At 30.1% G+C, this 16,500-nt stretch overlaps 1 protein-coding gene and 1 long non-coding RNA gene across 4 annotated transcripts in view; one reads left to right on the top strand and one right to left on the bottom strand.

Annotated features, from left to right (window-relative positions):
* Window positions 1-16,500, bottom strand: part of LOC142325533 (cytoplasmic dynein 2 intermediate chain 2-like) — a 38,982-nt gene that overhangs the window by 1,960 nt on the left and 20,522 nt on the right. For all 3 annotated transcript variants that reach the window (XM_075367401.1, XM_075367399.1, XM_075367402.1), the window contains exons 8-9: window positions 11,157-11,308; window positions 8,426-8,622 (exon numbers count right to left, since the gene is read on the bottom strand). In XM_075367401.1, the coding sequence (XP_075223516.1) occupies window positions 8,426-8,622; window positions 11,157-11,308 (349 nt within the window). The remainder of the gene's footprint in view (window positions 1-8,425; window positions 8,623-11,156; window positions 11,309-16,500) is intronic.
* Window positions 1-16,500, top strand: part of LOC142325536 (uncharacterized) — a 57,135-nt gene that overhangs the window by 27,903 nt on the left and 12,732 nt on the right. The window lies entirely within an intron of this gene.

Genomic DNA, 16,500 nt, shown 5'->3' with positions numbered 1-16,500 from the left:
ATAACTTTTTAATCCTATATAGCTTGTGCCATATTACCGGATATACAAGGAAAAATGGAGGTTACAATTTTTCTTGATAAGAAAAGATGAAAACATGTGACTGTAACCTGCGCTATCTGACTAAATGCTGATGAAACAATTTTTTTTTTTATTAAACCAACGTAAGTTTGCTTGCTTTTGCAGAAGAATAAAAATGGCAGATTCATTTTGTGTGATGAGAAATATTAAAAACATATCAATTAATGAATATTTAATAGTAAAAATAGTTTTTATATAAAGAAAAATGGATAACAAAGCTATATACTAATTACACTGATAAACATAATTTTTGTTTCCTAACAAGCGATACATGATTTAAAATTTTTGTGTTTTGTTAATCCTATATTGTATTTATCTATCTATATCTGCAAGGTGTCAGATGGATTATATCATGGTTAAGCAAAGATTTAGAAATCAAATCGTCGACTGCAAAACTTACCCTGGAGCAGACATTGATAGCAACCATAATTTAGTGATAATGAAATGTAGATTGGGAAAAACCTGAAGAAAAAGTGTCAGATGAATCAGTGGAATTTAGAGAAGCTTGAGGAAGAGGAGGTACAGTAGATTTTTGAGGACGATATTGTAAGAGGTCTGAGTAAAAAAGATAAGGTAGAAAATGTAGAAGAAGAATGGGGGAAAGTGAAAAAGGAAATTCTTAAATCAGCAGAAGCGAACTTAGGTGGAACAAAGAGAACTGGTAGAAAACCTTGGATTTCAGATGATATATTGCTGCTGATGGATGAATGTAGAAAATATAAGAATGCTAGTGAAAGAAACTATCAACAATTAAGAAATACTATAAACAGGAATTGCAAACTAGCGAGTGGATTAAAGAAAAGTGTTCAGAAGTGGAAAGAGAAATGAACATTGGTAAAATAGACGGAGCATACAGGAAAGTAGCAAAATTTTGGGGTACATAAATTAAAATCTAGTAATGTGTTAAACAAAGATGATACACTGATTTATAATATGAAAGGCAAAGTCGATAGGTGGGTGGAATATATTGAAGAGTTATACGGAGGAAATGAATTAGAAAATGATGTTATAGAAGAAGAGGAAGTTGAAGAAGATGAAAGGTGAGAAACAATACTGAGATTTGAATTTAAGAGAGCATTAAAAGATTTAAATGGCAGAAAGGCTCCTAGAATAGATGAAATAACTGTAGAATTACTGCGCAGTGCAGATGAGGAAGCGACTGATAGATTATACAAACTGGTGTGTAATTTTTATGAAAAAGGGGAAGTTCAATCAGACTTCAAAAAGAGGGTTATAGTCATGATACCAAAGAAAGCAGAAGCAGATAAATGTGAAGAATACAGAACAATTAGCTTAACTAGCCATGCATAAAAAATCTTAACTAGAATTCTGTACAGAAGAATTGAAAGGAGAATGGAAGAAGTGTTAGAAGATCAATTTGGTTTCAGAAAAAGTATAGGGACAAGGGAAGCAATTTTAGGCCTCAGATTAATAGTAGAAGGAAGATTAACAAAAAAACAAACCAACCTACTTAGTTGGGTTTGTTTTGTTTTGACCTACAAAAGGCGTTCGATAATGTAGACTGGAATAAAATGTTCAGCATTTTAAAAAAATTAGGGTTCAAATACAGAGATAGAAGAACGATTGCTAACATTTACAGGAACCTAACAGCAACAATAATAAAGAATATAAGAAAGAAGCAATAAGAAAGGGAATCCAAAAAGGATGTTCCTATTTCTGTTACTTTTTAATCTTTACATAGAACTAGCAGTTAGTGATTTTAAAGAACAATTTAGATCCAGAGTAACAGTACAAGGTAAAAAGATAAAGATGCTACGATTTGTTGATGATATAGTAATTCTAGCAGAGAGTAAAAAGGATTTAGAAGGAACAATGAACAGCACGAATGAAGTCCTATGCAAGAACTACCGCATGAAAATAAACAAGAACAAAAGTAATGAAATGTAGTAGAAATAATGAAAATGGACCATTGAATTTGAAAATAGGAGGAGAAGGTTATGGAGGTAGAAGAATATTGTTATTTGGAAAGTAGAATTACTAAAGATGGACGAAGTAGGAGCAATATAAAATGCTGAATACCACAGGCGAAACAAGCCTTCAGTCAGAAATATAATTTGTTTACACCAAAAATTAATTTAAATGTCAGGAAAACATTTTTGAAAGTATATATTTGCATCATCGCTTTATATGGAAGTGAAACTTGGATGATCGGAGTACCTGAGAAGAAAAGATTAGAAGCTTTTGAAATGTGATGCTATAGGAGAATGTTAAAAATCAGATGGGTGGATAAAGTGACAAATGAAGAGGTGTTGCGGTAAATAGATGAAGAAAGAAGCATTTGGAAAAATGTAAATAAAAGAAGAGACAGACTTACAGGCCACATATTAAGTCATCCTATTATTGGAGGGACAGGTAGAAAGAAAATATTGTGCATGCAGGCAATGTTTGGAATATGTAAAACAAATTGTTAGGGATGTAGGATGTAGGGGATATATCGAAATGAAAAGACTAGCACTAGATAGGAAATTTTGGAGAGCTGCATCAAACCAGTCAAATGACTGAAGACAAAAAAAAAATATTTATCTAATACTGAAGAGTGAGCTTTCATGGACAAGCTTAGTCATGTCTGTGCAAGTCAAAACATATAGCTGAAAACACAGCTGTGTAGTTTGTATTAAGCACTGGATTTAGGAATGAATTAATTTTGTTCAGTCTTATTGCTGTCTTAAGTTTGTTAACAGTGCAGTGTCATAATGCCTTGAAATTGTGTAAATGATGTGGATGCCTTTTGTATGTATGTAGTGAGTTTATCGTAAAATCAAATAGAAAAAACATTACACCTTTAATTAAAAAGACATATAATTTGTACTTTCAGTGTAAAATTGGCAATCAGGATAAGACATGGGCTCCTCATATAGTATGCACTAATTGTTCTGTATATTTAAGAGGATGACTGAAAGGTATACAGAAGGCTTTGCCATTTGGTTTGGTGTGTTCCAAAGGATCATGTAACCAATTGTTACTCTTTTTTAACAAGTGTGTCTGGAATTTCTAAAAAATCTAAACATACTGTAAAATATCCTTCATTGCAATCTGCAATCAGGCCTGTACCTTACAGTGAAATTATTCCAATTTCTAAACCACCTGTGAATGTATGTTTCGAAAACAGTGATGAAGAATCAGGCAGTACTGAAGAAAACAACAATGACTTTGATTTTGAATTATTTTCCAATAAGTGGCATCTTATATCACAAGGTGAATTAAATGACTTTGTTAGGGATTTAAATTTATCAAAAAATCAAGCTGAACTATTAGGATCAGGACTGCACGATTGGAATGTACTTCAAAAAAATTACAAAAATTTTGAGCTTTTGAAGCCGACAAAAAGAACTTTCTCAGTACATTATTGATGAAAATAACTGGTTTATTGCACAAATATTGATGATCTTATGTTGCACTTAGGACAAGTTCATAAAACGTAGGACTGGTACCTTTTCATAGATTCATCCTAGTATAGTTTAAAAGTGGTTCTACTACACAATGGTAACAAATACCCTTCGATACCAATCACTTATGGTATTAATTTGCAAGAGACATACGATGTGATGAAAGACGTTCTTGAAAAAATAAATTATAAAAAACATAGCTGGAACATATGTGGTGATTTGAAAGTTATAGCTATTTTGTTAGGCATGCAGTTAGGGTATACTAAGTACATGTGTTTTATTTGCGAATGGGACAGCCGAGCTAGGGATTAACATTATGTTACCAAAGAATGGAAGAAATGAGACAACTTAACTCCAAATGCGAAAAATATTATTCATGAGTCCTTAGTTGATAAAAAAAATGTTTACCACCTCACCATATCAAGCTAGGAACAATCAGAAAAATCCAACAATTACTATGATATTGTTAATAAACTTCTTATTTCACAGAGCTATGGGATGTAATATGTCTTTGAAAATACATTTCCTCCACTCACATCTGAATTTTTTCCCAGACAACCTTGGAGATGTAAGTTATGAACATGGTGAACGTTTCCACCAAGACATTTTGGTGGTGGAAAGCCGCTATAAAGGATAATGGAATACTATCATGCTAACCGATTACTGTTAGACATTAATTTGGGATGTGCCTGAGGCTATTTATAAAAGAAATCAGTGAAATCATTCTAACACATGCATGGCCAAGCAAGACTATAAATTTTACAGATTTTAACTATATTTTCCTTATTTTTTTTTGAAACATAATTTATTTAAAACTAAGAGTGATAGAAAAATTGTATTTACAGATATGTAATGTATGCAAAAAAGCAATTCAAGAAATGGTATTACACTTACAAAAACATTAAAAAAATTTTTTTTGTCTATCAGTGTTATATTGGTGTATGCTTTTTAGTGAATGAAAACTCCGACTTTTCATAAGAAGCTATACCATTATTATGAATAACATCTTTCTGTCTTTTTCTTCTTTACTTTTTTTTTTTTGTGGATTCACTTGACTCACAAACAGGAGTCTAGACAAATAAATATAAATATATATATATATTTAACTGTCTATATTTCAAATTGTTGCTATTTCAACAACAAACATTTTACAAGCTAATTATTTCTTTGATTTGTAAAGCTCAATATTTCAAATGCTGCATCAACACTGCTATTTGCAATTATATTTATATTTATGTACTAGCATTTCTGATGGGCAAGTAATTCATATTGTAATATATTATTTGAAAGAGTAAATATTTTGTTCCCTTATGGTTCTAATTTCTATCTACAATAATACATGTTTACATAGTAAATGACAAAAATTTTGGTTTCAAACACTGATCTCACTTGTGATTACATGAATGAATATTTTCATTTTTGATGGATTATTAACAACAGGGTTAGCTACTGTTTTTTTTTTTTTTTTTTTTTTACTATCAATTATTGAGAGATGGAATAAAGTTGCACATAAGTGTGTGTCTATTAAGAAAATTATTTGAGGCTTTACACATAATTTCAATAAATTTATATTTAGAAACATTTAATTTTGTGTTAGGTTAAAGGTATTTTACATTTAAATTAATTGAAGGGAGCTGAAAGGAAACCACAGGGGATCCACCTACTGTAACAGTTTCATAATTTAAAAAAAAAATGACAAACATTTTTCCTATTCTGATGGATAAAGCTTGACTTAGGCAAAACTTGTGGTTTCATTGATAGTGTTATAATTTGTTTTATTATAATTTAACTTATGCATTTATAGCATTTAAGTATTAATATTATTTTAAGTACAGTAGCATTTTTTACATTTTTTAGTAGGGAGCAATTCTTCATAATAACTGTAGTTTATGATGTATAATTGTGTACATGGTACTACCATTCAGCTTGTGTTTAGTGGCTGTTGCATGCTACTTGAGAAAAAATCTGATGTGATCAACACATGACTTTCTTGTACGCCTATTAAATTACACTTACACATTTTTTTTAAATGAAAAGTACATAAAATTTTATTTCATTAAAACCTGATATTTCTTTATATATTCTTTTTGTTATTGAATATTATTTATTGTAAATTTTTTTACACTGAGACATTGATGATTATTAATCAATTAATATATTTAAATTAAAAAAACAATTTAAAAAAGGAGATGAAGTCTGTTCGAAGCGATGTGCCTATCCCCCTACGATCCAAATATTTCATTAATTAAAATTTTATTTTGCTATAACTTCGGAACCAATGAAAATAAGTACCACTTTTGATATATCGTTGAAAAGCTCTTAAAGAGGGCTTATTACAACAGTTAAGAAAGAGTCTAAAACAAATTTCTTTTTGGATTTTGAACTTTTTTGGACAATTTTGGTTCAGTCAATTACAATTGAAAGGGGAGGTGCAAAACTAGATGTTACAAAAGTCCTAAGTCCAAAATTTCAACATCCTATGGCTAATTGTTTTTTAGTTATGCGAGATACATAAGTAGGTAGGTACAGATGTCACTGAAACTAGTCAAAATGGATATTTCTGTTGCAATCTGGAAATGGAAATTTTTCACAATCACAATACTTCCTTTATTTCATACAAGGAAGTAATAACTTGCTCCTACTCTTGGCTAACAATTACAAAAATGAAAGAGCACACAGACATCAATTCACAATGTAAATGTAAAACTTTTATATAAAACCAATACATCATTATTGAAAAAAAAAGAAAAACTCATATTATAAAAATAAGTTGCAGTCAATTTTAAGTTACTGATTAGCACTTATTACCTACAATTTAATAATGACAACAAAATTATTCTGAATGAATGAAATTGTACAACTGCTGGTTGTACAAAAAAAGATTATCAGTTTTAATTTGTTATAATATCTTTTGGTTGAGGTATATAGTGTTTATTTAAGGGTAGAATCAAAGCACAAAAGGACAGCTTAGTCCTTTTTGTGCTTTTTTGATAGCATGCATGGCTATAGTTTGATTCCCTACCTTTCAAATTTACAGCACCACTAGCAAAGATCCAATTCCTGAACAGAAAGCATTCTGTATTTTGCAGTTTGCTATGTGTGAATCTGTAGTTACAGTTTAAAGTGTGTTCTGCAGAAAGTTTAATTGTAATCCTCCAAGTGAAAATAACATTCATTGATGAAATAATCATTTTGAAACAACTGGATGTCTGTATAGAGAAAAACATAGAGTGAAGAGAAAGGTGACTGTGAAATGTTTTAAGAAAAGGTTTACATATGCATCCATAATGCTTATAGCTGTTATAGGCTTTGAAGCCTATTAACTATGCTGCATGTGCAGATTTCACAACTGAAATGTTGCAGCATGAAGATGATGATGACTTTCTATGTTTGGTGAAGTGTCAAAATTTCACCTTAAAGGAATACACATAATGTCCATATCTGGGAGTCAGAAAACCCATATAAACTATTATGATGCAAAAGTGACTTTCCAGAATTAAATATTTTCTATGCACTATACTGACAGTAAGTTGATGGACCATTCTTTTTTGCTGAAGCAAGTGTAACAGGAGTTGTTTATTTAGATTTACCGCAAATTTGGCTCTCCTCAACTGATAGATGGATCAGAGAATTTTTTTGGCCTGGTGACAGCTTTTTTGTGGTGGCCTCCAAGGTCACCAGATCTGTCTCCATGTTATTTTTCCTCTGGGGTTGTATAAAGGATTTTGTATGTGCCTAGCTACCTACTGATCTACCTGATCTGAGGTACAGGATTAAAGCAACTATTGTTTTCATTACTCCAAACAAGCTACATGCTGATTACAATTTGGAACAAACTCTCTGTCGATTGGATGTGTGTCATATGAAAAAATGTATTCATATTGAATACTTGTAGAAAAAATTGTAAATGTTACTCTTTCATTTTACTTGTAATTCATTATTGTTAAGTCAAAGTTATGAGATATTAAAAAGCTTCCTTTTTTGCACAGCCTTCATTGTAGGTTTTGTTTAATGACATTTTTTAACTCCAAAATAAATACTGTGTAACTCCAAAAATTTATTTTTACAGCATAATTGAAATTATAACATCCATCTACAAACAATTAAAAAATGTAGTAAAACAGTATGATTGTATATAAATGTTGTAGATTTAACTGTAAAAATGCAGTAGGAAAGAGACTATCAATATAAGTCATTCGCTGATACTTGTAAAAAGAAAGCCTTTCTTGATTTAATTCTACCAGTATAGTTAAGATCACAGAGTTTATCTAGCTGCAACTAGTATTTAAGTTGTTTTTAATAGCTTTGAACATTATGTAATGGTAAACTATCCTGCTTGAGTTTGTTGTATGTTTAAAAAACTATACAGTATTTAAAGTTAACTGTCATCAAATATTTTAAAAGTCTACAATTCAGATTATTCAGTTTACTGGGAAGTATTTTTAAATGGCATATTTTAAATACTTTGTTAAATACATTTTTCAGCGTAATATGATGAAGAAATTTTGGATTAAATAAAAATTCTATCTGACTGAATAATTCACAGTTTTGACCTGAATTTCTGATAAAAGTTTATTGTTTATAAACTCCCACATTTAATTCCTTGATCAGAATATAATTCAAGGAAATAGTCATAAAAAAAAAATATAAGGAGTTTATAAAACCATGAAGTGAATGGGTTTAATATCAATGTTACACTTATTAAAAAATCTGAACAAATCGTGGAGTCATTTAGTGAAAGATTCTTTTGAAATATACGTATCTTCTGTTCAACTGAGAATGTACCATCATATTGAACATCCAGCCAACATGAGCAAATATAATCATTAGTAAATAACCATCATACTACACCAACAAGCTGGAATGTTAATCATAAATAATCATATGAAAATCTTATTCCATAGAAATTAAATCCTAAGTTACAATATAATAAAGAATACCTTTTCCAATTGAAGGATGAGGTGCACAATGTAGAAACTTCATTTGTTTTCAGCGAAGATAATTTGCTACCCTTCTTACTGTCATATACAATAATCTCTGCAGATTGGCCCCATGAAATGAAAACATTTGCTTGAGAAGGGCTCCAAGCTACTCCTAATACTTCAACTTCACACCAAATCGTTTTCAATGGTGCTAACTAAATAAGATTTTCAATTATAAAAAACATTTAACAATTAAAATTGCATTAATATACAGTGATATAAAAATAAACATCAACGTTCATTCACGGCAACAAGACATCATGGAACGTCCTGCGACGCCATAATGAATGGCAGAATGATACTATAGAATAATTTATTGTAATGTATAAGGGAAATCCAGTATGTAAAGATTATTTGTATCTAGTTGCTCCATAGAATATTCTATCTCCCAATCTAAAGTTCGTCCATCTTGCTAACCTACTTTTTTAGTGTTCCAGAGTAACATGCCTTATTACATACTTCTGTGAACATTATCCATTGTTAAAATGAAGCCTAAAATATCAAATCTCACCGATTAAAGAGGTAAGGAGTGTTATTTGACTCTTGAATGCTCAGAAAGTAAAACCTGCTGATATTTATCATCATTAAAGCAGAACTGTTTATCAATGGACAAACAAAACATTGATATTGAAGCTCAACCAGGATGCTAATCACTTTACTCATCAGACTTGAAGCATATATTTAATGACAAATCTTTATGGTTTAATTCTTGTTGGATTGCACAGTTTTTCTCCTTATAGTCTGTTTTCTGGAATTGTTAAGAGTTTTTTGTGGTGTTAATGGCAAAAGACAATGTAATGAAGGTAATGCACGACTCAAAAGAACCAAACAAAATGAGCAGCATGAAAAGCTTAATTGTGGCATTATTTTTCACGACGATTCTGTTTTCCTGATTCTACAGTAGCCCAAGCTAATTGGGAGGATTTTTGTGGAATTTTTTCAATCATATACTCATCCATCCTAGAGTCCAGACATTGCTATATGTCATTTTCATCTTTTTCATAAGTTTAAGCAATTTCTCAATGAAAGCATTTTATAAGTGATGAAAAACTGTAGCATACAGTCAATAAGGTTTAATAGTTTCTCAATGGATAACTACAACAACAGGAATTTAAGGCTCATGAAATGTATGAAAATGCTTAAATGAAGAAGACGATTATGTGAATAAATAGACATCAGGGTACTTTATGTAAAAAAAAATATAAAATTACAATAAAATATTTTCTTAATTCTGAAAGGTAAATGGACTTTACTTTCTGGATTATCCTTAAACAATCTGATAGTAAATCTATGTAATGTGAACAAAATTTTATATTTTTAATGAATATATAAAATAATAATCATAATGTTTAAATCTTTAATTTGATGAACCAATGGTGAAAAAATGTGGAACAGAAAGTGGTAAACAAGATACTAATATAAATAACAAGTTTAAGCACAATCAATATTACTTTGAGGGATTAACAATATCATTCAAAATTCTAATAAGTTAAACTACTTTTTAAGTACTTTTAAGTCTACTTTTTAAACTCACCCAGTGTTAAGGTTTTGTATAATGTGGAAACAACAGCATGCACTATTTAGTTTCAATTATCAATTGAATATAATATGACTTTGAAATTAGCATATATCCTTACTCTATTTTCAATTCAAGTTGTGATTTCTTGAGATAAACTAGGAGTTGCACAACCATCATGTCATATACGGATACAGTTTACTACTTGCTCAATACCTATTGTGGTTATATTCATACCCACAAACTAATACAACCAGAAACTAATCTTGAAATCATTAAATTTAACTTGATTTGTTATCAACATTGCAAATTGAGAAAATTTATATTTTAATATGAACTTATTTTAATTTATATTTTAATATTTCACTAGGACAGAAACACCCTCTATTACAACAAATTTCCACTTAACTGATGGTCTAAAATATGAGAAAATCATCACATCTCATAAACCATTAAATAAAAATTTTCAAGTATAAAAAGCATTCTGTACCAGGCTTATGAGACAAAGTAAGAGAAGTGATTTTCTATTGTCTTCTTCACTGAGCTGAGAATACTGTTGAATATCAACAAGTCAAGCCCACCAAAACATCACATGATATTAAACTGTACAAGTTATTTCTTCAGTTTATCACAGGAACCAGTACAATTCTGAATATCATTACTCTGTGAAAAAACAACTCTACCTCCTTTATCTCAGCTGCTTTACAAGGATCAGGGCCATAAAAAAAGTCTAGGATAAATAGTATACACAACAAATTAATGTACATATTCCATTGAGAAACAATCTATTATATATATGTATACACATGAATGTAGTGGGATAGTTCCAGCCAGATCCTTATACATTGAAATAAATAATTAATGATGTTTTATGATAATTCCAATAACATTTAAATAATGATTTCAATAAAATAAAAAAACTGTCATGAAAGTACTACTATTAAAACTACTAAACTGATGTATGTTAAAAATTAGTCTATAATACTCGTGCAGCTGAGATAAAATAATTTTATATTTGCTTTAATGATATATGAATTTTTTGACACGGCATGACGTACACAGTCATTTTTGTACTTTCAGAATAAAAAATTTCCTTCAGAAGGAAAATTCAATTTTTAAAAAAGAATTCAAAATAAAAGGTTAAAAGAAATTTATAAAACCATTTCAACTTACCTCAAATATGGAATTTACATGAATTTCTTGATCGATACCAACAGAGAGAAATAGATCTTCATGATAAGGAGAAAATGAAAGACAAGTAACCAAACCTTTATGGCCCTCTAATTCACCAACCACTGGATTACTTAAAGGCACTTTATAACCAACTATAAACAAATACTTATAATAATTACAGATTGAACATGATGAGATCCCACTAACAACTGTAAATGTTGTAAGAGTACCATAGACAAAAAACTGTTTGAGAAGGTCTATAGACAAAATTGTATGAAAAGCAAGAGAAATATTATTATACCATTAATACACTCGCAGTGATAATCACACAATCTCTCATACATCCAAAGTAACTCATGATGATGCCAATGTGATGTATATTGTAACAAATCATTGACAAATCTTGGGATAAGATTACATATTACAAAATAACTTATATATTTATTTTATTAATAAATTATTATTTTTATTACTAAAGAATAGAGTACAAAACAAAATAGATAAAAAATTCTGTTTAAAAAAGTGAATACAGATCATTAACTTTATTGTGTGGTGTAAAATTCTTAGAACAATGGCAATTTGTTTAAATTTTTCATCCCATCATTATATTATTTTTGTTTGAAAAACACATTATTAGAAAGAACTATTCATAACATAAATATTACATCACACTTTTGATATGCTATATTTATATTTTACATAAATTGTAAATTACATAAAAAATAAAATTCAATTATTCATTACCATTTTGGTGACACAGATTACACATTTTGCTACTATTCAAGTGCATTTAATATTGCAACGATAACACCTGAATTATGACTTTAAATCTTCATCCTTCTTTAGCTGTTTGTTTATCATAATTACTACATACATTTCGTTATATAATAATTATTTAAAAAAAAACAAAAAAAAAAAAACAGAAATTAAAAATATGTTCATGAAATTATTAGTATTCAACAAATAATATAGTATATTACTATTAATATAATCAAATACAAACATCTGAGATAATAAATAAAAAAAAACAAATATAACTTTTTGAAAATATGGCATAACATTTTTAAAAAATATAATATGCATACTGTGTGTATATATATATTAAGTTATTTTTATGTCTGAATGGTTACTACTTAAGAATTACTGGCCTTAAAAACACAGAACTTTGATAATAATTACCAAAAAATAAGAGTAATTTTAATTATTACATGTGGATTTAAAAAAAAATTCTGGAGTGTCACAAAAAAACAACAAACGTTCAAACATGAACTTTTATTGTTAAAAGATTGTTCCTTCCCTTCACAACTTGCCTTGAAGGTTTTTTGAACATAGAAGACTCTTCTTGTCAACCAGCACATGTGCACCAGAACTCTTTTTGGTTCATAATGGAGCTATTTAATATTTAGGTATCAGTTTTTGATTTTACATTCAACTGTTTTAATATTTAATAACTCATTTAATATCCATGTTTTAAATTAAGATTATGAATTTAGAGCTTCTATTTTCCCCAATACTGCTTCTAATATTGCTGCAATCTGATAGAACTTAATAACTTATTCTACTATTGCTTTTGTAGTAAAAATGATGTTACTTTTTATGTGGAGTGGTTATGGAATGGAAGATAAGACCATTTTAGCTGATTTGAATATTTACCATTCATCATATTCCTTTTGTACAAGGGTACAAGGGTGAATCAAATTTAAATGGTAATTTTGCTATTCTACATCCAAGCAGTTCCGAGCTGGATGGCGGAGTGGGGGATTAATGTTCATTGTGTTAGACAGGGGGAACCAGTTTGGTTAGCTCCTCTGCTCTCTTCTGTCATCAGTACAGCCATGAGTGAGCAAGAGGTTCTGTTGTCTGTTGCACAATATATAATTATAAAATTTTTAATGAAAGTGTTAAACCCATGAAAATTTTAACTCGTTTAAAGGTATAGTTTGGGGACGCTACACTATTCCAGAACCGAGTGTATACATGGGCCAGATGATTTAAGGGCAGACAAGAAAGTGTAGAAAATGAAAATCATGATCAACGCCCAAGGTCAAGCCTCAAAGCAGACAACATCCGTGCTGTTCGAGAACTTATCGAAGGTGATCGCTGGTTCACTGTTGAAGAAATCACGTCAGAAGTGTGTACCAGCTATGCGAGTGCTCAATTCATTATCACTGGATATCTTGGCTTTAGAAAACTTAGTGCTTGATGGATTCTGGGGTAGCTGACCAAAAAACAAAAACAGGTCAGGTTGGAGATCTGTGAGAGAATTCTGAATTGATTTCAGCAAGAAGGGGATGATTTTTCAAGATGCATCATCACAAGTGATGAGACATGGTTTCATCATTACACTCCGTAGTCAAAAAATGGCGAGTAAGAAGTGGCGAAGGAAGGATGAGGGCTCACCAGTGAAGGCCAAAACCTATCTGTCAGCCGGAAAAGTTCTTGCAATGATTTTTTTGACTCAAGGAGAGTTTTACTAACTGATTTTCTCCACAATCAGCAAATGGTGAATGTGGCTTACTATTGCCAGCAGCTAGTCAAAAAAAGCCACCTACTGAAACAAAAAATAGGGTATGCTCATCAGAGATGTCATCCTTTTCCATGACGCCAAGCCGCACAGACACAATTTTGACAAGGGATAAATTGGAAAAAATGCACTGGGAAACCATCGACCACCCTCCTTACAGTTCAGGTTTGCTCCCCTGTAACTATTCTTTGTTTGCACCTTGAAAGAATCACTTGGTGGAGGGAACGATTTGAAAACAATGAAGACCTAGAGGACCATGTGCACAATTGGTTGACTAGTCCTCATACTTTTTATGAACAAGGAATATTCAAGCTTCCAAATCATTGGCAAAAGTGTGTACATCATGCAGGAGACTATATAGAGAGATGATGAACATATGAATTGTGTATATTATTAATCAATAAATTTATTTAAAAAAAGTTACTTTTATATTTGATTCACCTTCTTGTATAAACATAGCTGTATTTATTATTATTGTTAATTTTAAATTTATAAAAATAATCAAACCCTATCATTTCAATTTATTCTTTGTTGTAAAAAATTTATAATAGAATTACTATAAATAAATAAGTGTAATTTAAACTAAGTTTATGTGAAATTGTTAGTTGGCTGCCCAATAAGGATTGAAAGTGGAAATTTATAAAAGTACAAGTCAATTGATTTTGTTAAAAAAAAATTCATTATCCATCACATGACACAAGGTGTATACCACAGCTACAATCACCAGGAAACAAAAGGAAAATGTACTACTGGTAAGCTGCGAGAGCTTTTGTTTTGTTGTTATGAAGTCAAAAGAGATATGTTTTTAAAGTGGAAACCAAAGACCGAAAAAGTACTGACAAAATCATTTCAAAATATGGATCATGTAGACTTTTTCTGAAAGGGTATCATTCAACCTGAGTTTCCCCCATAATATCAAACGGTTGTCAAAAGAATTTTATTTTATGATAATGCAGCATTTAAAAAATGTTGTTAGAAAAAATCTGCTACAGGCAAGTGCCAACAATTCATGAATACTCTCCCAGGACAGTGAATTGGCACAAGGATAATGCCTTTATCAAGAGGATTTTGATAACATATGAAATGACAATTGTTTCTTATCTTCTGCAGTGTTTTGCTTATTTAAAAAATTATAACTGACTATGAAATGGTGTTATAAATCAGACAGGATGAGAGTTTAAGCAAAGTCTGCTATATACCTAAGAATGATTCCACAGAATTCCAGAAAGTGTTCTAACAGTAGACACAATGTAACAGAGCAAATATTAAGGCACTTCAGGTTAGTTAATTTGTGAATGAATGAAAGTAATCTTTTGGTGCCATATTCTACTAACATGTGTTGGCAATTTTAACCTCATCAAATATAAGAAAAATAATTCAATTTCCTTGTTTTCACAATATCTGACAACTTTGCATTCGTTTAACAACATTTTCAATCCTTACATGAGCTACCCAAGAAATCCTCAAATTCCTCAATCGATGCACAGCTCAAATATCTCCATTTGCCTTATCAATGCCACAGAGATCACTTTAACTTCCTTCTCATACAGGAATTAAATCCTCCTATAACCCTACAATTGCCCATTAAGAACAGTCTATGTTGCCAGCTCAAATTTATCTGTTTTTTGGCCTTCTAATTATTTCTTTAGAACTTTGTTGTTTATACGAGCACTATAAAATAAAAGACATCAGATTATTCAGAAACATTTAATCTTTCAAAATATCTAAATATCAGTAAAATAAGTAAAAGACTGTTCATTAAATGTAGCAATAAACATAAAAATTCAAGAAACATACAAAAAGAAATAAAATTTGAGTACTCACAAAGAATTATTTATAGACAACAGGAATTTTCCAAAATAAACATTTTGTTTGCTATAATTTTTTGTGTTTGTCTGTCAAAGTTTCATTGCAATAAATTGATATTAGTACAAGTTAGAAGCAAAAAACGTCTCGCACTACAACAATCAGGACACTACACTACTCATCACTAAACACAACAAATACATTTATACATAAAACTAACTTATAGGCTTGTTCAATAAGGTTGGACTATTTACATTTAATTTATATTAGGATAATTTAGCAAATTTATTAGCTTTATTTAAGACATTTTTCTGCCTTTTGTAACCTAATGGATGATAATAATGATCTAGTTTTAGCCAACAGTTGCGATGGATTCATACATTACAACTTGGGCAAGAAATAGGTCAGTATTTTGGTGCCAAAATGCTGACCTATTTCTTTTATTTTCTGGATCACAGACAAAACACTTTCTTTCCTTTCTATCTCCAAGTTTAAAAAAAAAACGGTTTTTAGTATCCTCATTACATTTAAGTTTTCCAGAGGTCCGGTCTCAGAAACACATCATCCTCATTATTACCATAACATATTGCTTTAATAATATCCACTAGGAAATCATACTGAGACAAAGAATTGTCTGTGTTACCACAGCAGATAATGTATATATTAACTACAGCTTCATCAATTAAAGTTTAAAATATTTTTTTCCAGTACCTCTTTACAGCATGGTTAGCAGCAACATGATAGACCTTTTTGTCTTTTACATCAACACCACACATATTTTTATTGTATGTAAGTATCATGGATGGCTTTCTTATCTCTTTGCCAAATTTAATTTTATGTATTTCTGTATTTGCCACTTCAGCAGAGAAAGTACAAGAAAATGTTTTTTTTCTCTTTAAAAGCACAAGCTAACAGAGTCCCTTTTCTAAAAAATACTGCTTCTCCCTTAGATTGAAATTTATACTGTGTTAGCTCTTTGTGTAGATCTCTGTAATTAGACCTTACAATCCCTGT

This window comes from Lycorma delicatula, chromosome 5 (genome assembly GCF_047948215.1).
Source record: "Lycorma delicatula isolate Av1 chromosome 5, ASM4794821v1, whole genome shotgun sequence".
Lineage (NCBI taxonomy): Eukaryota > Metazoa > Arthropoda > Insecta > Hemiptera > Fulgoridae > Lycorma > Lycorma delicatula.
Note: the sequence above shows the minus strand (reverse complement) of the source record. Positions and strands in the feature narration are given on the sequence as shown.